The sequence below is a fragment of the Lathyrus oleraceus genome, chromosome 6 (genome assembly GCF_024323335.1).
Source record: "Lathyrus oleraceus cultivar Zhongwan6 chromosome 6, CAAS_Psat_ZW6_1.0, whole genome shotgun sequence".
Taxonomy (NCBI): Eukaryota; Viridiplantae; Streptophyta; class Magnoliopsida; order Fabales; family Fabaceae; genus Lathyrus; species Lathyrus oleraceus.
In genome coordinates, this window is record NC_066584.1 from 304,839,744 (window position 1) to 304,867,319 (window position 27,576).

At 39.0% G+C, this 27,576-nt stretch overlaps 1 protein-coding gene and 1 pseudogene across 1 annotated transcript; both read left to right on the forward strand.

Annotated features, from left to right (window-relative positions):
- Positions 1-6,632: 6,632 nt before the first annotated feature.
- Positions 6,633-24,264, forward strand: LOC127095344 (uncharacterized; annotated as a pseudogene).
- LOC127093053 (probable LRR receptor-like serine/threonine-protein kinase At1g53420) lies at positions 24,192-25,891 on the forward strand. Its single transcript, XM_051031951.1, has 9 exons — positions 24,192-24,381; positions 24,509-24,580; positions 24,681-24,752; positions 24,870-24,941; positions 25,030-25,101; positions 25,195-25,266; positions 25,371-25,442; positions 25,569-25,643; positions 25,745-25,891. The coding sequence occupies exons 1-9, from the start codon at positions 24,290-24,292 to the stop codon at positions 25,818-25,820; spliced, it is 675 nt and encodes a 224-aa protein (XP_050887908.1). The 5' UTR covers positions 24,192-24,289; the 3' UTR covers positions 25,821-25,891.
- Positions 25,892-27,576: the final 1,685 nt, after the last annotated feature.

Here is a 27,576-nt window from a genome sequence, read left to right on the forward strand (position 1 = left end):
TTGTATTAATTTAGGTCATTTGCATGATTTAGAAAGCAATCTATCCTTAATGCAAAGCCATTCACTTGATCCATGATCAAGATGAATTAGATTTAAATCAAGGAAGATTAAACCTCCATGTATCAATGCTAACCTCCAATCCTTAACTCATTGATCAAAAAGAAAAAGAAGAAGAAGGAGGAGAAAGAAATGAAGAATTAAAGTGCATTAATAGAAGTGGTATGTACCAATTAACAAGCATTGACCAAAGATAGAGAAGATCAAGGTCAAATAATAGAAAACAGAAGCAAAATGAGAATTAGAAGTCAAGAAACAAATAAAATATTTTTGGCATTTTTTAATATTTAAAATAAAACTTGAATTAAAATAATAAAGAAAGGTCAAACTTCAAATTCACTTCAAATCAACTTTGAAAAGTCCAAGTGAGTTATCCTAAGTTAAACAAGGTCAAACAAAGTTTGACAAAAAATTTCAGCATTTTTAAAAGTCAGAAACTATTTTTAATCAATTAAAAATGCATAAAAATAACCTAATTGAACTAAAATCTCAAATAAATCTCAAATCAATTAATAAATTGATGAGAATATTTTTAATAAATCTATCATCATTCAAAGAGGTTGAGAAAATATTTTTGTATTTTTGGATATCAAAAACTATTTAAAATGAATTAAAAATAACCAGAAAAGAGAAAATTACTAAAAAATAGCAAATCATAAAATAAAAAATATTAAAAATCATTTTTAGAAACTAGAAATTAAAAGAGAAATAATGCAATTGGTTCCATAATTTTTGGACCAATAATGAAAGAGATATGAATTTTAGAAATAAAGTGGAATTAAAAGAAATAAAAGAAAAATAGAAATCAAAATTAAAAATCAGGAAAATCCACATGCGTTGGATCCAGTTCATTAATTGACCTAGCAGATCAAACGGCTATGGCATGCGCGCGCATCATGGACCTAGGTCAACTGAGCAACATAAACATTTAAAAAAAGTCATAAGATCCAAGAGCATTGATTCAATATGGGAATCATCATCAACAGCCTGGATTGAAACTGGCAAACGGACGGTGGCCAGCGCCACCGTCTTCTTCGGCTAGCTCCGACGAAGGCCAAAAATTACAGGGAAATAAATGTGAACCAAAACGCGCGATCCCGGTACCAAACGAAAGGTGGAGTGATGTACATCACTCCTGTGCCACTCAATTCCACTCTAGATCTCTAGATTGAGAGAAATCAGAGATGGAAGTTTTGTGGTGTTCAATTGAACTCAATGATTTTCAAAAATTTGAAACACAATAATGTTGCCTCTATGCAGAGGACTTCAGATCACACAAAATCAAGGCAAATGGAACAATATATGAGCTGGTTCGAAGCAAAATGCAGTTGAGGAAAACCTTTGAATTATGAAGAATTGAGTCAAGATCCTTGGGTTCTTTTGCAAACAGAAAGCTCTATGGATCAAGGTGAAGAGGTCTAGGAACTTTTAGATCTAAGAAAACAGTCGAGGAAACTGAATTCTAGACCTGAAAATTTGAGAGAAAAGAGAGAGTTCCTTTGGTGTGAGGGTGGGATTTCAGTTGAGCAGCAATTGGGGCGCCTTAAGGTTGAAGAAATGAAGCTCCAATGCAATGTATTTATAGATGGAGGGAGCTGCAAGCATGATCAAAATCGTGTGCATGGGAGAAAAGGGCCTCCATGGAAGGGCCTGTACAGGCGCATGGAGGGTCCAATTCCACTTGATTTGGCAAGCTGAGATAACAAATGAATGAAATGGACGTGCAAAATAGATGTAATCAGCTCATGCAATGTGTTTTCAATTGGTTTCCAAAAATGCACCTAATCTTTCCCTTCTTCGAAAATGATGCTTCCAAACATAAAACATGGCCTTATGGGTAATGGTTGGAAAGCTTGTTTCATAAGGAACAAATGTTATGTTGATCAAAACTCCATTCGGTCCTTGGAAATTAATGAAAATTGAGCTTGAAGTGTAAGGTGCAAAACATGCATATGTGAAATTTCCAAAATTGGCCAATGTTCAAGCCCTTCTGTCTCAATGATGCAAGCTCCAAATGATAAAATCTTCAACATTAAAGTTGTAGATATTTTCAAGACAATAAATTTGGACTTAAATTTTGCATCATTTGGATTTTTGATGAAGGAGTTAAGGGCACTTGAAGTTGGACTTTTTCACATTTCAATGCATTTTGTCCAAAGTGACCTATAATGTTTGCATTATCACATGTATTTATTTTGAGATTTTGCAATTTTGCTCAACATAACGTTTGAAGTAGACACATTAAGCTTTCCAATTCACTTGGCCTCACCTCCAAATCATGAAAAATGAATGAGTTAGGTTCTTGGGAAGTTGACCCAAAATTAGGGTTTCAGTCAAAATGACATATAATGTCTTGGAATGGATGATGACCTTCCAAGATTCAAATCAAAATGACCTATAATGTCTTAGAATAGGTCTCAGTGTATTTCAAAATAGTCAGATGAATTGATTAATCAACTTCTCAAGTCCAAAACTCATATCTTGATGAATTGATTATTGAGGACACTCAAATAAGTTCAAATATGCATGAAATCATGAATTAAAGAACTTCCCTTGATTGTATTTGACCATGGGTTGAGGTTGCTTCATGAGCAAGGCACAGTTGATGAACAGATGAATTAGGGTTTCCTTGGGAAACAAGCCTCAAGCCCCTTAATTTGCTTTGATCAAAAATGATAAGTTGAGATACTTGGGAGGCATATTTGATGGATGAGAGCTTTGGGAACCATTACCATGCTTGCTTTCATCTTCTCTTGACCATATCAATGCACATAGGGTCTCCTAGAAGCCTTTAGACCTTGTGACTGCTCAAGCTATAAACAAAAGATATTAGTGACATGTTTTTATGCTTTTGGTTAGTAAATAAAAATGAGAAAAGTAATAATATACAATTCAAGCATGCTTGGTGATCTCAAACCACTCACCAGAGGGATCCCACCCTAAAGGCAAAGGGAACCAAGATGCTTATGATCCTTGAGGCTATACAGATGCAATGTTATGATGCCATAAGGGATCTTAGGGTCAAAATTAGGGTCTTACACAAGCCAGTTCATATCATGCTATTATAGCTCAACCTAGTGTTTCTCGTTCCTATTTCACCCGGATTCATTCTAGCACAATCACATTAAGCCCTTTGCCTTCACACGCACTTAGTGAAGCAGTCGGTTAGTGACTTTGATCCTTTTCTTAGCACGGGGTCTGGTACACTAGTGTGGTACCCCTTTATATATCCCATTTGAAGGTTGTGGGGGTTCGAACTGTAGTTCTCCCTACCGAGTCCAGTACCAGATACCTCTAAACCAACCAGTCGGGTTTTTCTGTTCCTTCCTTTTGTATCTTGCAACCGATTGTATGGTTCATTTTTCAATTTCTCGATAGCAAAAGTATGAAGGATCTTCTTAAATCATAGGCATCAATCACTTATATTCATCGGCTCTTCACATGGTTTGTGCTTAAGACGGTGATGACTGCTAGTATAAAATACTAGGGGTTAATCTAGAACGGAGACTTAAGGTATCAGTATAATGGGTATTCAAACTGATCTCACAAAAGTGAGAGATCTAAGGTGTCGGGACGGTATCAATCTTGTTAGATTTTTCTCAGTTTCCTAACAGAACCTCTATAAGACAACCTATATACTCGTAGGGTATGCATTTAATCTTAAAAAAAAATTGTTATGTCAAATTAGATATAAATGAATGAACGATGGTAACGATTAGATAGAGACAAAAAAAATTGTTATGGCTAAAAATAGAAACAAGTAAAGGAAAGATAAGGATTTCCTCCCACATTTAAACAAAGCATTATTCTCAATGCGACAATATAAAGAAAAAGGGAAGAAACACGAAGATCACTACTCGTCGTCACGACGTTGGCCTCTGCGCGCTCTGGCTCTTGCTCGTGCATGCTCACTTCTTCCTCGCTGGGTAGGATCCAACCCCACATGCTGAGTGTACTCCTGGATGGCATCAACACGATGTGTCAGGGCACTCATCTCTTCGGAAAGCTCCGTCATCCCCTGGTCGTGCCAATTTGCATAGTCGTGCTGATCCCTCTGTATCTGCTGGATTGTTTGCATCATTTTTGTCTAGCGCTCCTCCATCCTCTGGTTGTGTCGCAACATCTCAGCATAGATGTCTTCCATGGTGGCAGGTCGTCGCTCATTTCTTCCCTGGCCTCGGAAAGATGTCTCCGCAACGTACTCAGGAGGTGGTTGTGGCATTTCTCGGTAAAGTTCCTCTTCGACTTCATCTGCTCCATTGTTAGGATCTCCTTCATTTGCCTCAGGGGCGTTTAGATCAAAAATCCAATTTTCCATATTCCGCGGATCTGTACGGTTCCTGTTGGGCATGATGATGCTTCGAACTATCTTGTTTCTAACCACAGAATGATACTTCCCATCGTCTTTGGCCTTGATGAGGTGTGAAGAACGGCAATAGTCGATGTCGAGGAACTCGGCTGGCAAGGCGGGTAAGTCGGCGAGCCTATCCCCCAGATTCAGGCCTAGTGCTATGAAGGTGATAATTCCTCCAAAACAGAACGCCTGGCTGCCTCTCATGCATGCAACCTGTATGTTGGCCAATAGGAATGGGGTGGCATTGAACGCGATCGGGGTGAACACACAGTGAAGAAAGAAGAGTTCCTTAGAGTTTACCTTGTGATTGTTGACTCTTCCGAAAACCGTGTGCCCTAGGACTCGGTGGAAATATCTTATAGCTGGGTTATGGATGTAAGTTGCGTTGAGCACATCCCAACTTGTGACGTTCATGTTGGTAAGGCTATGCCACACTCCAAATGCTATTTCTGACCATCCGTCAGGGATACAGTAGTGAACTCCCTCTACATGTAGGAAGCCAAGCATTCGCGCTATACGGGTTTGGTTCAAGGAATACTAGGTACCGAACATTCTGAATGTGGCGACTCCGGTGGTGAACTGAGTTGCGCCAGGAGGGGTAACATAGGAGAAAGAACTCAGGAATTCCAAGGTCAGCGCCTTGTAAGTTGGTTGCGGGTTGGTGCAAAGCTGCGTCAAGCCGGAGTTGGTCAGCATCCATCCCACGCCATATGAAAGTCCCAGCTCCGTCAGACATTCGTTATCAACATACCTCATAGCTTGGACTGAACGTTGATAGAATTTGAGGTAGTTGTCTCTCTGTCGCTCGCTAACTTCTCCATTTCTGAATACGATGTTTGAGAGGTCGGGAGCAGCTCTCTCTTGACGGGCCATTAGTGTGGTTTATGAAAATGTAGTTTTTGGTGGGAGAGATGGATTTCGTGAGTTATAAGGTACTCACATGTTTCTCGCTTAAAAGGTTGTGAAAAAAAATTTAATGGAGAAAAGAGTGGTGTGAGTGGGAAGGTTAAGGAAAGTAGGATGATTTGATGAGGAAGAAGAGAGGAAGTGCGCCTGTTTTTATAGGCGCACCCTCTGGATCCGTGACGGTCGTCCTAGGGGGGTTACAATCGTCACACATAACGGTTGTGTAACGGTCATCTGCATGATGTGTGACGGGCGTGGTGCATCCGTGACGGGCGTCACGCCTTTGTGACGGGCATTACACAACATGTGACGGGCGTCAAATGCAACGTTCACAAAGTTTTTAGCTTTTTGGAAAACAGCAGAAACTCAGTAGTAATGATAGCATTAACACAGTATGGCAGCAGTATAAAAGCAGTATGAAATTAACAGCAATAAAATGAATGGAAAATAGAATTTATTGTAGAAGCAAAAAGAAATAACAATGTTGTTTAAATTAAATTAAATTGAAAGTTAAATGTAACATAAAAAAATAAATAATAATAATAACGATAAAAGTGTTAAATAATAGCAATAAAAGCGCTCCCTCCCCACACTATAACATAGCAGTGTCCTCATTACTTTAATGTGAATAGGAGAGGTCAGCGGTCGATGAAATCAGCCACGGTTCTGTCCCAATGCAGCTACAACCTGGTTCAAGTGATCAAACTGTTCGACGGCGACATCCATTAGGCCTAAGACATCAAGGCGCATGCTCTTTATTTCTTCTTTCACATTGGTAATGTCAGTGTGGAAACCATCCAGATGGGTAAGGAGTATGGCAAGATTTTCTGCATAGGATGGAAGTTTCGGTTCATCTATGTTATAGTAGTTTGGAGGGGTTTCAGGGTCAGATTCATCAACAGGGATAGGGTCATCTAAATACTCATATATAGGCGGTGTCCCAGGAGGTGAAGGTGGACCAATTGGGTGTTCATCTAAATCATAAAGCCAATTATTTCGGTTATGAACACTTGTTCTCTCATGGTTAGGTAGGGTAAATAGCTGGACAACTTCGTTATTAATTAGGTAATCAAAAGTATTCGGCCCAAGGTTTCCTATGATTCTACGGTCAAAGCAAAATTCAATGTCCATGGGTCGGATGTGTCCAAACAGTACATGCTCGTAAAATGGGCGTCTAAGTCTAATGGCATCAGCTATCATGGTTACTAGGTCGCCTATTATGATTGGGGTGTGATTGTTCTTTGCAAGGTGAATGAATCTCTCCATCATAAATGTCACAACATTGACATGTCGACCTTGGTCGACACAGAGTAAGATGAAAAGTTCATCTCGTGACACTATGGTGTTGTTCGCTTCCTTTCCAAACAGGGTATGGGCTAGTATTTTATGGAAGTAGCGGATAGCAGGGTTGTGTATGATTTGGGAGTACATTTTGTTTGGGGTAGGGTGGTAGTCTCTAGTTAAACTACCCCAAAAGTAATCTAGGTTGATGTCATCGATTAATTCCTCCTGGTGGGTAGTGAAAACAAATGGGCCACTAGGAAATCCTAGGAAGTCAGCAAGGTCTCTACGGTTATAAGTGAAGTCCATACTAAACGGCCTAAAGGAAATCAACCCTTTGTTGAGTCCGTAACCATGCTCGGGGTTGTAAACTAGGGAGCTAAGGAATTCTAGGGTGAGTTCACGGTAAGTGCCAAACCTTCTCTTAATAGCAGCATTCTCTCATCCTAGCTGGTTAAACATAAACAAGATGTTATCTCGGATACCTAACCTATCCATGGTAGGTCCATCATAATATATAGATAAAGCCATATCCTTCTGAGCTAAATAATCATAGCGCATTCTCTAAACTTTGCCTCTGAAAACTGTATCTACTAGTTGCATGATGAAAGTTAGTGACTAACTAGTTATAAATTCGCCTGTTAATCAGTATCCAATGTTTCTAAGTTAGTAACTAGAAGCAACAAGTATTACTGCATAGAATTAAGGAAAGGGAGCAAAAATACAGATGAAAGTCAAAGAAGGAAAATACTTAATAACAAAGATAACAAATTAAAGAAAAGGCGGGTTATCTCCCACTAAGCACTTTGTTTAACGTCGTAAGTTCGACAGTAACATTGCGATGTACTAGTTTTGGGGTTGAGCAGGCATCTTTATAAGTCTTAGACTGTTTGAATAGTCTCTGTTGTCAATATTATGGTAATTTTTCAATCGCTGCCCGTTTACCATAAATGGTTCACTATTCCGACCTTTGATTTCTATCGCACCGCTTTTAAGGACTTCTATGATTTCGAAAGGGCCTGACCACCTAGATTTAAGTTTTCCCGGAAAAAGCTTAAGTCTCGAATTAAATAGTAGTACTATGTCGTCGACATTAAACTCTTTCCTAGATATACGTTTGTCGTGCCATTTTTTGGTTCGTTCTTTATATATCCTGGCATTCTCATAGGCGTCTAGTCGAAGTTCTTCCAATTCGTGAATGTCCAAAATTCGTTCCTCACCTGCGGAAGTATAATTTATATTTAGGGTCTTAATTGCCCAGTAAGCTTTGTGTTCTAATTCCACAGGGAGATGACATGATTTACCATAGACTAATTTAAAGGGTGTGGTCCCTATTGGGGTTTTGTATGCTGTCCTGTAGGCCCATAGAGCTTCGTTTAGTTTAGATGACCAGTCTTTTCTGGATATTCCGACAGTCTTTTCTGGATATTCCGACAGTCTTTTCTAGAATTTGCTTGATCTCTCGATTCGAAACTTCGACTTGCCCACTGGTTTGTGGGTGATAAGTGTCATACCCCAATTTTGTCCGGGCATTTTAAAAAAAAAATCATAAATTCGATTTTTATTTCAATTTGCATTAGTTGTACAGCATAACATGTATTTCATCATTAATAATATCTAAAATATCAATCGGAATAAATTCTTGAAAATACAGACAATTTGGTTAAATCGTTCCTCAAAGTACAGACAAAATCAGCGGATAAAAGTTTCAAAATCAAGCTTGCAGGCATCAGTATTATTAATCTACGGTTCACGTAGTTTAATCGTATATGCTCGTTATATTTTTCGACGACTTCTTCAGCTGCATTTTAATCCGTCTGAGCCTGTTAACCGGTGAAAATTTATTTCAAAATTAAAAGAAACGTTGTATTTTTTCAATAAGTATATTTCACACTGATCATTTTAATGCATCCGATTTAATTTTTTGAGCAAATTTTGGCCCGACTTTTATTCATTTTTAGTCGTTTTAATTTTGTTCTTTCGTCAAAATAGTCAGATTAAATAAATAGAATTTCCCATGTTATCATTTTAATTTTATCATGATTATTTTAAAAGTTGTGAATTTTATTTGATTCAATTGATTGAAATTGATTAAGTCATCTAAAAATAACATTATAGGCATTTTAATTTATTTAAATAGTGTGTGCTTCTTGGTGTGTTTCTTTGATTCGATCCATACCATCAATTCGAATTAATCAATGGTCCATGTTAAGCAATCCACACTTATCCTAGTTTATCCAATCAAAATTTAGGATTTAATAGTAAGTAATTAATAAATAAAAAAATTAATAATTATTGAGTAGCTGACACGCTACCACTCCTCAATAAGACCTCTCTTCTCTTGACAACTCATGAAGGGTAACCTACACTCCTCAATCACTCACATACTGTCAGTAAAAAACAAAACAAAAAAGAACAAAAGAGAAAAGAGGTCTCTCTCTCCTCCAACGGTTCAAAAATTAAAAAATAAATAAAAAGTGAAGAAGGGGAGTTCATACACACTAACACCACTGGTCCAAAAGAAAAAACAAAAAAGAAAAAAGAGAAAGAAACGATTCCCTCTTCCTCTTCACACCGTCGTCCACCCATCTTCTTCCTCTCATCCTTGTCGGAACCGCCATAGCCACCCAAACACGTCACCCTTCTCCACTACACTCAACGCACCCCTCACGTCTTCACCGCTCAATCCTCCATAACCGGCGAAACCCACACAAACACCGCCGTCCACCGATATCCTTCACTCTCTCTCCGAGCCGCCTCCGCCATCGCCGGAGAACGCAAACCTGTCATCACAGCCGCGCCTCCGTCTCTCTCTTTCTCCAACTGCGCACCACCGCGCACAGCCACATAACAAGGCCCATCCGCCTCCGTTTCATTTCGAGAACAACCACTTCCGACAACGAACCAACAACCTTCATCGTGAACTGCTCATGACCTCCGACAGCACCCTTTCTTCTTCCCTTAACGATTACTGCTGTGAAACCCTCCGCCGAAAAACCCTTCACCCTTCGCCGCTCAACACACATACGACATCTCCGCCGTGATCCGTCTTTTCCTCTGCAACGCCAATTTCAAAGTCACCTGTTTCAATCGCCAGCACACTTTCGCCGCAATATCCGACGAACCCTCTCCGTCCGGCGACGTCCTCGAAACGACTCCAACCCCTCCATAACTCACAGTTTTTTTTATTTATACACTTAATAAATTGGATTTATTTTTCGATTCAAACTTTGTTTCGATGAATTCGAATTCGTAAAGTTTGTTGGATTGATATCCATTTCTGTGCAGGTTGTGAGCTTGATTCACGACTTGAATCTCATCAGCTTTCGTCGTGACATCGTCGAGGTCGTGGATTACGCGGGATATGATGGAAGGACATTACGGAATATGCACCGAATCTTCAACAACAACATTTCGATTTCATCTACTGTGCACGCAACATTAACAACGCAACGACACGATGGTAACGAGTCCAAACGAATTCTTTTGTTGTTTTACCTTATAACTCGAACATTGAATTTGATCCTGTTCCAATCTAAGTACTTGCTGCCATTATGAGATTTGTATTGATCTTGGTTGTTCTTTGTTAACTTTGATACCAATCTTGGTAATTGGCAGGGTTAAATTAAAACATTAATAATCGTTTCTTGGGCTTGATTTGTGCATAGTTTGTGGTTTGACTCGTGTACAGTTCAGTTAAATGATTCCATTCGATTAAGCTATGTCGATAACTAGACTTGGATGTGGTGATATTGCTAATAACACATCAATTAAAAATATAGTAGTCGAGGTTCTCCTACCTTTTGGGAATTCTGCGATGTTTTCTTTTTTTTCCAAACGGTTAATGAATATTAATTATTAATTTGAATATTTTACATCCGTTTAAGTAATGATTTAGATAATTGTGTTATTAAATAAAATATCCTTTTGTCAAATACGTTTTTGCATCTTTTTTTAATTTCAATTTCGCCGTATTTGTTACTGGATTTTGTTTCTAGGTTCGTGGCATAGTGTAATATTGTAAATAAATATTAAGTTATGGTGGTTTTGGTTTTTTTTCTTTCTATTGCAATAAAATTGGGTTGTAATTATATTCTTTCTCCTTAAATTATAATAAATTAATTAATTAAATTTTGATCAAATAATTAATTTCTATTAATTAAATTTTAATTAACCCAATTATTTGATTTAATTAAATAATTCTGATAATTAATTTTAATTAACTTAATTAATCGATCTAATCAAAGTTTAATAAATTGATTAAAAATTGGTCAATTTCTTTCAAATATCACCATTTCGTACCATTTCACAATACAAATCCAATTTCATTCCATTTCCTCATTAATTCAAAACCATGATAAAATCATTCAAAATCACACAATTCTTGATTCAATATCGAGACCATTTCCATACCCTTGTAAGTCGATCGCTTTTAAGCATCGCCATCAACCTCACATAGCTTACTCTTGGGCTTTCTTACAATGAGACCTATTCGATTTTAATCGAGTAGATGATTGATACACTAAATCAAATTCGATTTATTCACGAACACAAATTTAAAACCTCGATCCAATGTCGAGTATTTTCTTTCAAAATTAAGTTAAAATACCTGATCATAATTAAATACTATTTCATTTAGAAATAAAAAAGGAGATGGTTTTGAGTTTTCAACTCCTCTCCTCGATTATTTGAATACGAATTCGTTTACTCTGTTAGTCGGATAATCGTCATTTCTAATCCATTTAAGCACAAACCAATCAAATCCTTTTATAATAAGAAACGAAAAGGGAGATAACCTTGAGTCTTCAATTTTTCTCCTCGACTATTTGAATACAAGTTCTCTTACTTGGTTAGTCAAATAATTGTCGTTCCTCTACAAACTTCCAAACCCCGATTAAATTAAACTACCTTTCATAACGACAAAAATGAAAAGGGAGATGACTTTGAGCCTTCAACTTCTCTCCTCATCTATTTGAATACGAGTTCTCTTACTCGGTTAGTCGAACGATTGACATTTTTTCAACTTAACCAAATCATTTTCATAACAAACTATACGAAAAAGGAGATGGTTTTTGAGTTTTCAACTCCTCTTCTCCAATGCTTGGATATGAGTTGTTTTACTCAGTCACTCAAGTACTTATCGTTCATTCTAAAATACATCAACTATACGCAAACTTATTTTCATAATCACTCAGATGAAAAAGAAAGCGGTTTAGAGTCTTCTATTTCCTTTCTCGATTATTAGGATACAAGTTGTCTTACTCGATTATCTGAGTATTCGTCATCCATTCAAAACACCTTAATTATTATCAAATCCTTTCTATAATTAAGGATGAAAAAGAAAGTGGACTAGAGTCTTCTATTCCCTTTCCCGACTATTAGGATGCTAATTGTCTTACTCGACTATCCGAGTAATCGTCATCCAACCAAAAACATCTCAACCAATCAAAACATCCAATCTGTCACCCCCGTGTGACCAAAACTACTTTCAGAAAGAGCACTATTTAAATCCTTTCTAATGCGCATAACAAACCAATGCTTAGGCCTTTGCCGAGAGTAGACAAGTCAACGTTTAGCCTTTAGAACACGATCTAAACAGTTGTTCACTAAAAGACGTCAACCAACCGTAGTCCCCGAACTACGAATATTCTGATTTCCTTATTTAAGGATACGTAGGCAGAAAATTGATGTATCTTCGCGAGCACACTAATAAAAAACCTCCATTTTCCCCCATTCTAAGGTTTCCATCCATTTCTATTAACAATCTAATTATTCGAATAAAACAAACAAACATAAATTAACACTCAAAACGTAAATTAGAACTAAAAGGTTCCCGTTGAGTACAACAGACGTGAGGGGTGCTAATACCTTCCCCTTGCGTAATCAACTCCCGAACCCGAATATGGTTGCGACGACCATTATTCTATTTCCTAAAGGTTTTATCGATATTTTCCTATTCCTTCATTGGGATAAATAAAGTTCGATGGCGACTCTCTTCGAACATTAATTTTTTCCGCGACCACCGCGAGGAATCGTATTTTTCGAGATGCGACAATAAGGTGTTGCTACACGGTGTCGGACTCCATACTTCAGAAGAAGTTTTCCAAAGATATTTGATATGAAATGGGAGCCACCGTCACTAACGACTAGTTTTGGAAAACCGAATCTAGGAAAGATTATGTTCTTGAAAAACTTAATCACTACTCGTGTGTCATTTGTCGGAGAAGCTACAGCCTCGATCCATTTTGAAACGTAATCGACAGCTACGAGTATGTACTTATTACCATAAGAAGACGGGAATGGTCCCATGAAGTCAATCCCCCACATATCAAAGACTTCCACTTCTAAGATTCCTATTTGTGGAATTTCATTACGTCTTGAAACATTACTAGTGCGTTGGCACCGATCACAATTTATAACCGTATTATGGACATCTTTCCATAGAGTAGGCCAAAAGAGGCCCGATTGTAAGATCTTAGCACAGGTTTTTGAAGTGCTTGCGTGCCCACCATAGGGAGCGGAATGGCAATGAGAGATTATGTCGTCTATTTCATCCTCAGGAACACATCGATGGAAAATACCGTCGGTACCTCTTTTGAAAAGCAGAGGTTCATCCCAGTAGTATTGTTTTAGATCATGAAAGAATTTCTTCTTTTGTTGGTAAGATAGGTCTGGTGGAAGTACTTGTTGAATGTATATTTTAAGTGTCGGGTTTTTGTTATCGTCTCCATAGGGATTGTGACATATCACCGCCTTTCGATAGTTGTTTTAATTCTTAGCTTAAGGTAACAATGTGGTTTTGGTTTTAGTCACGGTATCTTGCATAAAAGTGTAATAAAATGCGGTAAAAGATTTGGTTTTAATATTTGAGAAATATTGCCAAAGTTAGGGTTCGACAATCACTTTGCATGTATATGTTCGATCAACAAAACTTATAAACTCCTTTAGATGATAAACTATTTCACAAAGTCCTCTCAATGTGTTTATCTCTAACACACATTGTGAGTTTTCCCATTTTGATCCATTGTTTATCTCTAACACAATCTATCAAAATGACAACTTTTTGGTTCAACCTTATGGTGAACAAAATCATTCATTACTATCTCTAGCTAACAAACAAGATTGGATGAAAACCTAGGTAAAGAGTTGGTAAACATATCTCGATCATAAACCAACACAAAGAGTTTTCAATAAGAACAAAGTTTTCACCATATATTCACCATTAAAGAGTTTACAAATGAAGATCATCCCATTTACACACAAAGCTAATGATCATCTACATCTAACCTTGACAAAATGAAGAACTTAGCTACTCATTTTCATGGTAGCTTGGTCAACAAGTTTCGGAAGACGGTTGATCAACATCCGAGTCGAATAATCGAGATTGGATGGGAATCCACCTTCTTTTTGTGAAAGATTGTTAAGAGATGAAGAGAAATGATTTCTAGGTCACAAAATATCTCTAGAGCAATGCTGGAAAAATATCTAAAAAGTACAAAAGTATGGAGGTGTAAAAGTATGGCTCCAAAAAGTAGCCCTTGCTACTTATAGAGCTGCTACTGAGCTGTCATGCTCGCTAGGCGAGCAGAATGGCTCGCCTAGCGAGCCCCAAAATAAGGCACTTGAGGCACTTGCGCCCAAAGAAATAACCTCTGCCAGATTGGCATGTTCGCTAGGCGAACAAAACCTTCGCTAGGCGAACAAAACCTTCGCTAGGCGAAGCCCACGCTTCACCCTTCGCTCCAGCGAGCTTAGGAGGTTTTGCTACTGTAATTGCTCGCGGGAGCTCGCTAATGGCTCGCCTAGCGAATGAGTGCTGGCTGCGCTTTTGGCCAAGTCTGGACGTGTTCGCTACACCCTTCGCTGGCTGCTTGCCTAACGAGTTTGCTGATGTTTGCTACTGTCAAATACTGGAGCTCTTCGCTGGGCTCTCGTTGGGTGCTCGCCTAGCGAGCTCTTCGCCACAGCCCTCGCCTAGCGAGCAAGCTGATGAATGCATCCCTTTTTGGTCCCTTTGCCAACTTTCTTGTGGCTTCATTTTCTATTATTTCATGCCCTATTCCTGCACAATAACACATAAATCAAAGGTACCAAGATCATTTATCATTGTATTGCAATTCATCTAAAACAAAGGTGGTTTCGAACACTTTAGCAAGGAAATGGAGTGAAAGATGCCCATATTTGATAGCTCAAATAAGGACTTTTGGGTATCTAACAACTCTCCCCAACTAGATTCTTGCTTGTCCTCAAGCAAAGTATGCCTCTTGAAGGACAAGAGGATTTACATTAAGAAAAAGGTTTCTCCGAAATCGGATAAAACGGCTCAAACACAAGCGAATCAGCAGATACAAATTTCCAACGGTTAGAATAAAATAATACACAAGAACTAAAACTTAGTAGCAACGCGAAATATATATCTATCCACAACAATATTATCTTGAATGAATCATCCTATCTCTCCTCTTCGAATAAGGATTGAAGAAATTACGCGTTTGCAACCGCGGGAATAATCTCACTCTCCAACAAACAATGAAGAAATCAATTCAATTCATACAATGTCTAACAATTATAAATGGTAATGTGGAAGCACGAAAATCACTAAGGACTTTTCGGTTGAAGCTTGGTTAGGTTAACAAACAAGAGTCATTTCTAAGGCCATTGAAAACGAAATTGCCGATGCAAAAGAGACATTCACTGTACATTATTCACACATCTCAACTTCGTTCCATTTGTTTCTCATTTGAAACCTTCACAACTCTTATTTCACAACTCAATTTTTGTTTTTCACTATTTTTCTTTCAAGCAAGCATTCATTTTCATTTTCTCTATATATTTTTTTTTCTTTCACATCATATTTACAAAACAGATGTTTCTCTTTTCTATATTATATATATATTTTTTTTTTTTCTTATGCTTGCTTGATTTTCCAAGAGTTGTGGCACTTACCGATTCTCATTTTCGTTCTCCCCAACTTATTTCTTACTCACCCTAAGTGAATGCTCTTGACTTTTTACGGCAAAAGAACAATTATCAAAAATTTTCGGGTTTCAAGAAAAAAGATTTTTGAAATCTCGCTTTATTTCAAGCTGAGATTCAACTGTTTAAGCTCAAAGGGGTTGACGAATACTCTCTCTGCTCACAGGTAAGTTGTATTTGGAACTGGTTGTGCTCGATAGAAAACAAGTGCCTTGATCATTTCTAATTGCTTCCACATATTCACAATAATAAAAGACAAAGCATGAATCAAATGAATCAACAAAGCTTATTAGAATCCAGCATTTAAGTGTACAATGGAGGTTTCCTCACAATTTGTGGTTTTAAGTCCTCGATGAAACATTCATTCAATTATGTTGCAAAAAGACAATATTCAATTACAGAAAAGAGTAAAGTTCTTAATGCATTCTAAAATTCTAGCCGGAGGTAACCATGTACCTTAGTATTATTCACTTGTTTATTTTTATCATTGCCATCCAAGCTCGGATGCACCTTCATTGGATACTTCTTTGAGGAGCAACCAATCTAGAAGGTTTGACACTCAACCAACCAAAAATTTATTAAAACAAACGAAATTTAAAACATAAATAATAACATTACTTCAAAATTTAAATTTGTTCATGGGGGACAAAACACCCCAAAAGTACATTACCAACATCAAAATACACAAATCTGAAAATACAATAGAAATAAAACATAATATGAAAAATAAAATAACTTAGCCCTCCACGGACTCATAACCCTCATCAGTACCGGCTTCAGAACCGGTAGCCTCATCATCATCATCATCATCATCTTCAGCATCATCAGCAGCACCAGAAGAAGCACCAGCACCCGCCCCCTCTCCAAACACAGGCCTGTCCACAGGCCAGCTAGCGTGCTGCAGAAACTGCTCACGTGTCATCATAGAATGCTCACCGGAGGGGTCGCGCATCTACAACTGTAACAGCTGCATAGAATCGTGCATATCGAGCATGGCGCGCTGAGTTGCCACCATCCAGTCCTAGTTGTAGTTGCAGACAGCCTGCTGGAAAGGATCGGATCCTAGAGTAGAAGTACCAGGACCATCAGAAGCCCCAGTAACCTCAGCAGCTGAACTACTTCTTACATTCTTCGGTTTGCAATACTTGGCCACCTATCGGTCATCAATGGGCGGCGGGATCCTTACTTGACCCCTAGAGGGTAGCCTCACCCTCGCTTGCAGGCACAAAGCCATGATTAGGCAAGGGAAAGCCAGGGGACAATTCACTCGTGCCCCCGACTTTAGCCCGCTTTCAATCACGGACTTCAGCTCAAAAGCAATAATCCTCGCCACATCAATCTGGACGTTCGTGAGGATGCTGTGTACCAAGTGTGCCACTGGGATCGGCACGGTAGAAGTATGAGACTTGGGTGCGATGTTTGTAAGAACCAACAAAAGGATCAGTTGAGCCAAGGGAGTCATGTCCTCCCTATGGTATCTCATGGGAACCCCAGATGGGTTCAGCTCAACTGATTTCCCTTTCAGAAGCAGGGCAGTAGAAATCGCATCAGTATCCCGGTGAAGCCTTAGATCTTGGTGGTAGGTGTCTCTCTCCTCGGCTCCCAGATGGAGCGGTTCACCCAGGACACGGTTAATTGCATCCCGATCGAACGCAACAGGACGGCCGGACACTCTAGACGTCCATGTGAATGGCTCGTCGTCGTTCGGCAGTGCGTTCGCGTAGAACTCACGCACTGTTGCGATATCGTAATGCTCCAGGGGGGATATTAACCGGTCCCACTTCTTGCTGTTAATCAACCCGGCGAATGTTCGGTTCGTGCCTTCAGGGTTGATTAAAAATCTCTTTTCCGGCAAAATCTTTCGCTTTTCCAAAGCAACATATCTTGCTGCTTGCTTTGGCCCGACAAACTTGTCGGTGTCGAATTGTATTGGTACGGGACGGGAAGTGTTCCCGCCCTTTCTCTTTTTCGAAGCTCCGGATCTGGATTCCATCTGCACAGACATAGAGAGGAAACAACACAAACACAAAACAGATTAGAAAGCAAAACCAGAATTCCAACTACTGTTATGGTCGCTGCTGCTTCGCCTAGCGCGAACCTAGCGAAGCTTCGCTACAGGTTCGCCTAGCGAAGTGGCAGCGAAAACTCGCCACTGATTCGCCTAGCGAGTTGCTAGCGAATCTTACGGGTTTTTGGGTTCTGCAATGTTTACAGTGAAATTTTGGCAAAACCCAAGTTCTCATGGTATCTATTTCAGAACAAAATGATCTATCAAGAAAAGCATCGTTATAATGTACATGCAAATCTACACCCACATGCAAAACCTAATATACCCATTCCCCCAAATTCACCCTAAATTTATATGCATCAGAAATTTACAAAGTTAAAACATAAAGAAATGGAATTAGGGCAAACCTTAGTGAAAGAGATTGATTGAATTTGAAGTGCAGTGAGGTTTGCAATGCTTCAGTTTAGGGTTTGAGTGTTTGTGAGAGTTGTTTGTGAGTGAGATGAAAAGTGAGAGAGTGTTTGTGAGAGTTGTGTTAGTGCTTCAGTTCAGAGTTATAAAAAGAAAAGTTGCATTTGGGCCCAAAAGAGTGGCCTGCTGATAATTAAATGAGTGCTGCCACGCAACACTCGCTGTCGCTTCGCCTAGCGAGCAGCTAGCGAATCCGCTCGCTACTGCTTCGCCTTGCGAGCATGACAGCATTTGCCTTTTCAACAACAACATTCCTGGTACATTCAGCAAGGTTTTAACAATTGGAATCCCAATACGACACCACAGAAAAACTGTAAATACTTACAATGTTGGGGTGCCTCCCAACAAGCGCTTGTTTAACGTCGGATAAGCTCGATGGTGCGATGCTCACAGAGGAGCATCCAAAGAAATAGCACAGCTCTCGCGATCCACATGACCGCCGAGATAAACCTTCAAACGTTGGCCATTAACGGTCCAACTCTCCTTCTTTTCCATGTCCTCAATGACAATAGCTCCGTACTCCCTCACTTCTTTGACCCGAAATGGCCCGGACCATTTTGATTTCAACTTTCCGGGGAATAACTTCAACCTGGAATTGAACAATAGGACCAACTGTCCGGGCACAAATTCTTTCTTTCAGAGCTTTTTGTCATGATATTTTTTTACCTTCTCTTTGTACAACCAACTTGAGTGATATGCGGCATTGCGCATCTCTTCCAACTCAAGCAGTTGCACCTTCTTTTTCTCACCGGCCAAATCCTTTTCAAAATTTAAAAATTTCAGAGCCCACAAGGCCTTGTGCTCCAATTCGACCGGCAAATGGCAAGTTTTACCAAACACCAATTGAAAGGGAGTGAGCCCAATTGGAGCTTTAAAGGCGGTACGGTATGCCCATAACGCTTCATCCAATTTTTGTGACCACTCTTTTTTTGAATTTGACACAGTTTTTTCGAGAATTCTCTTAATCTCACGATTAGAGACCTCGGCTTGCCCATTAGCCTGTGGGTGATACGGAGTTGCCACTCTCTGTGATACACCGTAATGTTTTAAAATGCTTTCCAACGGTGCATTACAAAAGTGTGACCCTCCGTCACTTATCAACACTCGGGGGGTTCCGAAACGGGAAAATATGTTTTTCTTCAAAAAATTTATTACCGTTTTCGCATCCGCCCGAGGTGAGGCAATCGCCTCAACCCACTTAGAAACGTAATCAACTGCGACAAGCATATACTCGTTACCATAAGAGGGTGGGAATGGTCCTACAAAATCGATGCCCTAACAATCAAATACTTCGACCTCTTGGATGTTTTGGAGAGGCATCTCATCTCTCTTACCAATCCCACCGCTTCTCTGGCAACTATCACAACTTTGCGCATGGGTATGTGCGTCTTTGAAAATAGTGGGCCAATAAAATCCTGACTGAAGGATTTTAGTGGTCGTTCTCACCCCATTATAGTGTCCTCCGTAAGGCGAGTTATGACAATGCCAAAGGATGCTCTGCGCTTCATCGCCAGTAACGCATCTCCTTAAAAGGTTATCACTACCTAACTTAAACAAGTACGGGTCATCCCATACGTAATACTTGGCATCCGAAAGAAACTTCCTTTTTTGGTTCGAAGTTAGGTCGGGAGGCACAAAACCACTAGCCTTGTGGTTCGCAAAGTCTGCAAACCACGGCCTAACTTGAATTTTGAAAAGTTTTTCATCAGGAAACTCTTCCCGGATTTCCTTCTCTGAAGCTGTAACCTCCACATTAACTAAGCGAGATAAATGATCCGCCACCAAATTTTCCAATCCTTTCTTGTCTTTGATTTCAACATCAAATTCTTGCAACAAGAGGATCCAACGGATGAGCCTTTGCTTCGAATCCAGTTTGGTGAGCAAATATTTAATCGCCGAGTGGTCGGTATACACTACGACTTTAGACCCTATAAGATAAGACCTAAACTTTTCAAGCACATACACTATCGCAAGTAATTCTTTTTCAGTGGTGGCATAGTTAATTTGAGCCTCATTAAGAACTTTACTTGCGTAATGTATCGCATGAAAATTTTTCTCTTTTCTTTGGCCTAATACCGCTCCGATTGCATAGTCGCTCGCATCACACATTAGCTCAAAATTTAAATTCCAATTTGGAGCGACTATAATCGGAGCGGTAACCAATTTTTCTTTCAAAGTTTCAAAAGCTTGCAAACATTCATCGGTTAAGAGAAATACCTGGTCCTTAGCTAGCAAATTACTCAAAGGCTTAGCTACCTTTGAGAAGTCTTTGATAAAGCGCCGATAGAACTCGGCGTGCCCCAAAAAGCTTCGGATTCCCTTCACATTCACCGGAGGAGGTAACTTTTCAATCACTTCAACCTTAGCACGATCAACTTCAAGCCCTCTTGAAGAGACTTTATGGCCAAGCATTATCCCCTCGGTCACCATGAAGTGGCACTTCTCCCAATTAAGCACAAGATTGGTCTTCACACATCTTTCAAGCACCGTTTTCAAGTTTGCCAAGCATAGACTAAAGGAACCACCAAATACCGAGAAGACTTCCATTGTTTTCTCAATAAGGTCGGCAAAAATGGCTTGCACACATCTTTGGAAGGTCGCCGGTGCATTGCACAACCCAAAGGGCATTTTTCGGTATGCGAAAACTCCAAACGGACATGTGAAAGCCGTCTTTTCATGATCGGCCGGGTCAACCGCAATTTGGTTATACCCGGAATAGCCATCCAAGAAACAATAGTATTGTTGCCCCGAGAGTCTTTCGAGCATTTGATCGATGAACGGGAGTGGAAAATGATCTTTTCGAGTTGCGGTATTCAACCGCCTATAATCAATACACATTCGCCACCCCGTTGCAACTTTAGTAGGGATCAACTCATCCTTGTCATTTCGAATCACGGTAATTCCACCTTTCTTCGGAACCACATGCACAGGACTAACCCATGGACTATCCGAAATCGGGTAAATCATTCCCGCATCCAACAGCTTGACAACTTCCTTTCTAACAACCTCCTTCATAGTAGGATTTAAGCGGCGTTGTGGTTGAGCTACCGGCTTAAAATCCTCTTCCATTAAGATCTTGTGCATGCAATAGGAATGACTAATTCCTTTTAGATCGGAAAGAGTCCAACCCATGGCTTCTTGATTTTTTTTAGCACATTGATCAAACGGGCTTCTTCATCATTTGATAAAAGGTTGCTTATGATGACCGACTTTGCTTCGGTCTCATCTAGGAATACATACTTCAAAGTAGAAGGTAACATTTTCAATTCAATAGGCGCTTTTTCGTCATTAACCTCCTTCTTCAAGTCTTCCTCCTCAACTTCCCACGGTTGTAGTTCGTTTAAACCATCAAGTTCCCTTAAGCATTCATCAAGAGCTTGCTCTTCTTCAGCTGTGAAAACTTCAAATGAGTCGTCAAGAGCTAACTCCATAGGAGATATCTCATGAATATGCTTAGAAACCTCCAAAATTGCCTCTTCGATCACATCGATGCGAAAGCTATCACTTCTATCTTTTGAATGCTTCATTGCTTCGAATAGATCGAAAGTAACTTCTTCATTTTGGACTCTCACCTTCATCAAACCGTCATCAACGTCTATCATCATGCGCGCGGCTTTCATGAACGGTCGGCCTAGAATGAGCGGAGCATCATCATCCTCTTCCATATCAATAACAATAAAATCGACCGGGAAAAAGAATTTGTCGACTTTGACCAAAACATCTTAGGCTACGCCATGAGGATGGGTAGTCGACTTATCGGCCAATTGCAACGTCATCCGGATGGACTTAATTTCAATGTTGCCAAGCCTCTTTACAATAGACAATGGTATAAGATTAATGCTTGACCCCAAATCAATTAGTCCTTTTCCGACATAGATATCACCAATTTTAACCGGCAAAGTAACTCGTCCCGGATCAACCTCTTTTTTCGGAAGCGTCCTTTGAATAATTGCACTACAGCTCGCATCTAGGACAATGGTCTCCGGTTCCGTATACCTCCGCTTTTTTGTAAGTATGTCCTTCATGAATTTGGCATACTTGGGCATTTGCTCCAAGGCTTCGGCAAACGGAATGTTGATTTGCAGTTGTTTAAAAATATCCATGAACCGGGCGTAATGCCGTTCATTCTCCCTTTTGGATGGAGCATGTGGATAAGGAAGGTTTTGGATTGGAGTAGCGCTCACTACCTCCTTTCCTTAAGCAATTCTAGAACTTCTTGCTCTTTTCTTTTTCACTTCCTCCACCATTACTTCATCACTCTTATTTTTCTCAATTTCCACACTTTCTTTCTTTTCAACTTCACCATTCTTTTCGTTCTTTTCAACTTTTTCCTCCTCACTCCACTCCCCCACTTCACCATCAATATTATCCTCCAATATTTCCTCCTCATTTTCTTTCTTTTCCTCTCTTTGTTCACTTTCATCTCTTTTTTTATTCTCACTAATCAACTCCCTCCCACTTCTTGTCGTGATCGCTTTACAATGCGTGTTTGCCGAAAAAGAAGGACCGGGTTGTTGTTCCGCTAGTTGCTTAGCAAGTTGTCCAACTTGAGTCTCGAGATTTTTAATTGCCGCATCGCTGCTCTTTTGATTAGCCATTGACATTTTCATAAATTGTGTCAATGTCTCTTCTAATTTTGAAGTTACGACCGGCGGTTGTTGAGGTTGATAAGGATTTTGGGGAGGGTTTTGACGGCTAGAAGAACCACCCCCATAACCTTGGTTATGGTAATAGTTACTCCTAGGTTGGAACCCTTGATTCCCTTGGAAGTGTTGTTGTTGTTGATTTTGAGGATGTGGTTGATAAGGTTGTTGTTGTTGTTGTTGTCTCGGTTGGTAGTCTCGTTGGTTCGCCATGTAGTTTACTTCTTCGAACCCGGGAGGTGGACAAAATCTGGTGTCATGCTCACCTTTGCAAAGCTCACAACAAGCTATTTGTTTAGCTTTTGAAGGTTCTCTCAACTCTTTTATTTGCTGCGTTAAGAGTTCCACTTGTTGTGAAATCAGTTTGTTTTGGGCAAGAATGGCATCGTTCGTCCCAAGTTCAAGCACTCCCGGCTTCTTCAAAGAGTTGCCTCTACTTTGACTTTGAAGATCATTTAGAGCCATTCGATTTATGATATTTGTAGCTTCTTCGGCACTTTTAGACAATAAAGAACCACCCGAGGTAGCATCCAACAAAGTCTTGCAATTTGGTTGAAGTCCATTTTTGAAAATATGGATTTGAGTCAATTCATCAAATCCATGCCCTTTACACTTCCGAAGCATGGATTTGAATCTTTCCCACGCCTCATTTAATGATTCATTCACTACGCCAAAAAGGTTTTTTAACAGCGCATCTTAGACAGCGCTTTTAAAAGAAAGCGCTGTCTAAGGTTAAAATAAAAATAAAACACGGAAAATGTTCTAAAAAAATAATGAAAGCGCTGTCTAAGGGGGGGTCTTAGACAGCGCTTTTAGAAAGCGCTGTCTAAGACCCCCCCTTAGACAGCGCTTTTAAATATAGACCTTAGTCAGTGCTTTTGAGAAAGCGCTGTTTAAAGTCTTTCAATTTAAAAAAAAAATTAAAACCAAAAGCGCTGTCTAAGGTGGGGGTTTAGAAAGCGCTTTTGGAAAGCGCTGTCTAAGGCATATCTTAGAAAGCGCTTTCCACAAAAGCGCTGTCTAAGGTCTAATTAAAATTAAATTTCAGACTTCTATTTTCGTTCTCAGTTCTTTTTGTTTTCCCTCCTGCGATTAAACCCCTCCAGCACTCTCTACATACCCATCTCAAATCCAATCTCTTTCTCTCACTAAGAAAAAAACCCGATCTGGTTTCTCTCAACCAATTCTACTGCAACGAACTCCCTTCTCTCATTCACCAACGAAACCCTAACCCTTTCATCACCACTCAAGAACTTTCCAAACTCATGCAATGGAAACTCACCCGTGGAAAATGGAGGTAGCTACTTTAATTCGTCACCATTTGTTCGATTATTGTTATTTTATCGTTCAACCATTTTTTTTTTTGCTTTTTAGGCCGCGTTTGTTGGATTTTGTCTCTTCGATAGAAGATGCTGTTGTGAAACGTGCTTCTGAGAAAGCTTTTGAGAGTCTTCCTGATGTGGAGAAAGCGATTTCTGAGTTAAGTGCGTTAAAACTCTATACACTAGAAGAGCTTGTTGCAGTTTTTTCCTCTAAAATCTACTGGCTAAGAAATATATTAGAATTAACTGCTTTATTTTGCTCATTGTTTTTATGGCAAAATGTAAGTTTAGAATTTTGAAAGGGCAAGATCTCCCAGGCACTCTCCCGCCCGAACTCACCAGGTTGCGTTATCTTCAAACTATGTATGTAGTTCCCAAACTCTCCCTCATATCCAAATTAACAATATTATTGAACTTTTTTTTATATCTTGAATCACATGTATCTATAAATTATTTTTCTTTACGAACTTTTTCTCCCCCTCTATTACAGTGACCTTTCTCGTAATTACTTGCATGGTACAATTCCGAAACAATGGGGCTCCATGATGAATATTAGTAAAATGTATGATTTGTTTCTTATTTTTCTTTTCTGGCATTTAATCATCGATTCTTTGATCTATTATACAAAGTCATAATGACGACAATTTTATTAATCATCTTAGTGCCCTCCTTGGAAATCGATTAACTGGTTCAATACCAGTGGAGATTGCAAACATATCTACTCTCCGAGTCTTGTGAGTTTCTCATTTCCTACCTTAGCAGAAAAAGAATCCTTTTATAAGTACATAAACATGTATGTGTTCAATTCAAAAGGTTTCATTACAACTTAACTTTAATTTTGAAATGGACAGGGAATTGTGGAACAACCAAATGTCTGGAAATCTTCCTCCCGAGCTTGGAAATTTGACCCAGATTCAAACACTGTAACTACTTTATTGATGTTCTCCCTCCAAATATGGAAGCTAAATGTTTAAAAATTAATTTACTGTTTTGTTTTTCAATTATATATAGAGGTATTTCTTCCAACTATTTTAGTGGAGAACTACCTGCGACATTGGCCAAGCTCACTACATTGCTAGAATTGTAAGCTTCAAATTTGTATGATAATGTTTACTGACAAATAAATTCAAAATAGTTCTATGATGCTTTGAATTTACATATTCTCTTTCAATGCAGCCGAATTGAGGATAACCAATTCTCTGGAAAGATACCTGATTATATTCAGAACTGGACAAGTATTACAAAACTGTATGCACTTTCTTTTATATTTTAGTTTTTTCCTCAGCTTTAGGTGTTCTTGCATTGCTTTAAAAAGAATTATCAATTATCAATGGTTACTTTACTTTTGACAGAATGATTCAAGGAAGTGGATTAAAGGGGCCTATTCCTTCTGAAATTTCACGTTTAAGAAACTTAACTGACTTGTATGTTTGATATTTCATATTTCATATTCTATATACTATATATACTATATACCGATGAAGTTAAGATTGAAATTTAACTTTTATTTAATTATGTTCACTTAGCTTTGATTTTATTGTGATACTTAGGAGAATTAGTGATTTGGAAGGACCTGAAGATGCACCTATGCCACAACTTAATAGTATGACAAAGCTACACACTCTGTAAGTTGTTTCCTCTGCCTCTTTCAAAAATAGAACGTAAAAAAGGGCTGCAAGAGAGGCACTCATACTATATCGTTGTTGTCTATCTTATTGTTTCACAGTGTTCTAAGGAACTGCAACATCAGTGGAAAACTGCACGATTATCTTGGGACTATGACATCATTAAAACACTTGTAATTGCTTAATTGCTGCCTTTTATTTTACTATAGCCAACCATTATAGTTTCTTTTGTAAACTTTGGTATATTTTTGCAATTAATTTACACATATCTCATATAATTAAATAGTTGGAATTAATTCAAAATATGTTATATTATTATGTAGTACTTTGATGAATTCAAGTGTGCATTTTATACAAAGGATCAAGTGGACGAAATCAAAGTGGAGTGGTGTCAATTCATGATAAAGCTCAATGTTTGTTCATAAATTTGTGTAATTAATGTGTACATTTGTAGTATATGTTATGACTTGTAAATGTGTACATAAATTTGTATATATTTTGATACATTTAAGGCAAAATTGGTTTGAATTGGTATATATATATATATTTGTTAGCCAAAAATTGGTAGAAAAAAGGCCAAAATGGCTTATATAAAATGTGATAATTGTCTGTCAAAATCTGGTTGAAAACAGGTAGAAATTCTGGTTTATAAACCTGGAAAAAATGTGGTTTAAAACAAAAGCTTCAAAAAATTTTGTATACCTTAGACAGCGCTTTTGTAAAAAGCGCTGTCTAAGGGGGGGATTAGAAAGCGCTTTAGGCAAAAGCGTTGTCTAAGGGGGGGCTTAGACAGCGCTTTTTGAAAAGCGCTGTCTAAGGTATACCTAAAAAAATTAAAATAGGAGGGTCTTAGAAAGTGCTTTTGGCCAAAGCGCTGTCTAAGGGGGGGGGGGGGGCTTAGACAGCGCTTTTAAGATTTAAAAAAGCGCTGTCTAAACCTTTAGCAGCGGAGGTTTAGACAGCGCTTTAAAGCGCTGTCTAAGGCTAAAAAAAGCGTTGTCTAAGGTCTTGTTTGTTGTAGTGATTGGTTCCTTGTGAAAACACTGAGATGGCCGTCTTGGATTCCATGAACCGGTTGTGGGAGAAAAATCTTTCGATGAACTTCTCTTCCAACACGTTCCAGTCTGTCATGACGGCTGGTGTTTGATCTAAGTACCAATCTTTTGCCTTGCCGAGCAAAGCGTGGGGAAATAATCTTTTGAACAACGGGAGCTCTTGAGCTTGATCAACTCCGGCCGCCAATGCTATCTCGTAAAATTTGGTGAGAAAATCAAAGGGATCTTCATGGTCCATTCCGGTGAATGGACTTCCATATAGTAAATTAAGAGTTCCCGTTTTCATCTCGGCTTGCCTTCCCGTGTGGTTGGCAAACTGAGCAGTATTCCTTAGACTGTTTACACATGGAGTGGAAATGGGCGGTGGTGGTGGTTCCATGATTGGTATGAACGGTGGTGGATGTGTGGTAGAAGAACTTTCTCCTTGTTCTTGTCGTTGTCTAGCCTGTTGCCTCCTTCGTCTCGTTCTGCTATTCAGCCTCCTTGCGGTTCTTTCGATCTCGGGATCAAAAAGAAGTTCGTCCACAGGAATCTTCCCTCGCATAAAATGAAAGCTGCACACTAAACCAAACAAATTACAAGCACAAGTCAAAAATTCGAAAGCTAAAAATTAAGCAACTATTGCGATGCTCGCAATATCAATTCACAATCCCCGGCAACGACGCCATTTTGTTGAATGTATATTTTAAGTGTCGGGTTTTTGTTATCGTCTCCACAGGGATTGTGAGATATCATCGCCTTTCGACTGTTGTTTTAATTCTTATCTTAAGGTAACAATGGGGTTTTGGTTTTAGTCACGGTATCTTGCATAAAAGTGTAATAAAATGCGGTAAAAGATTTGGTTTTAATATTTGAGAAATATTGCCAAAGTTAGGGTT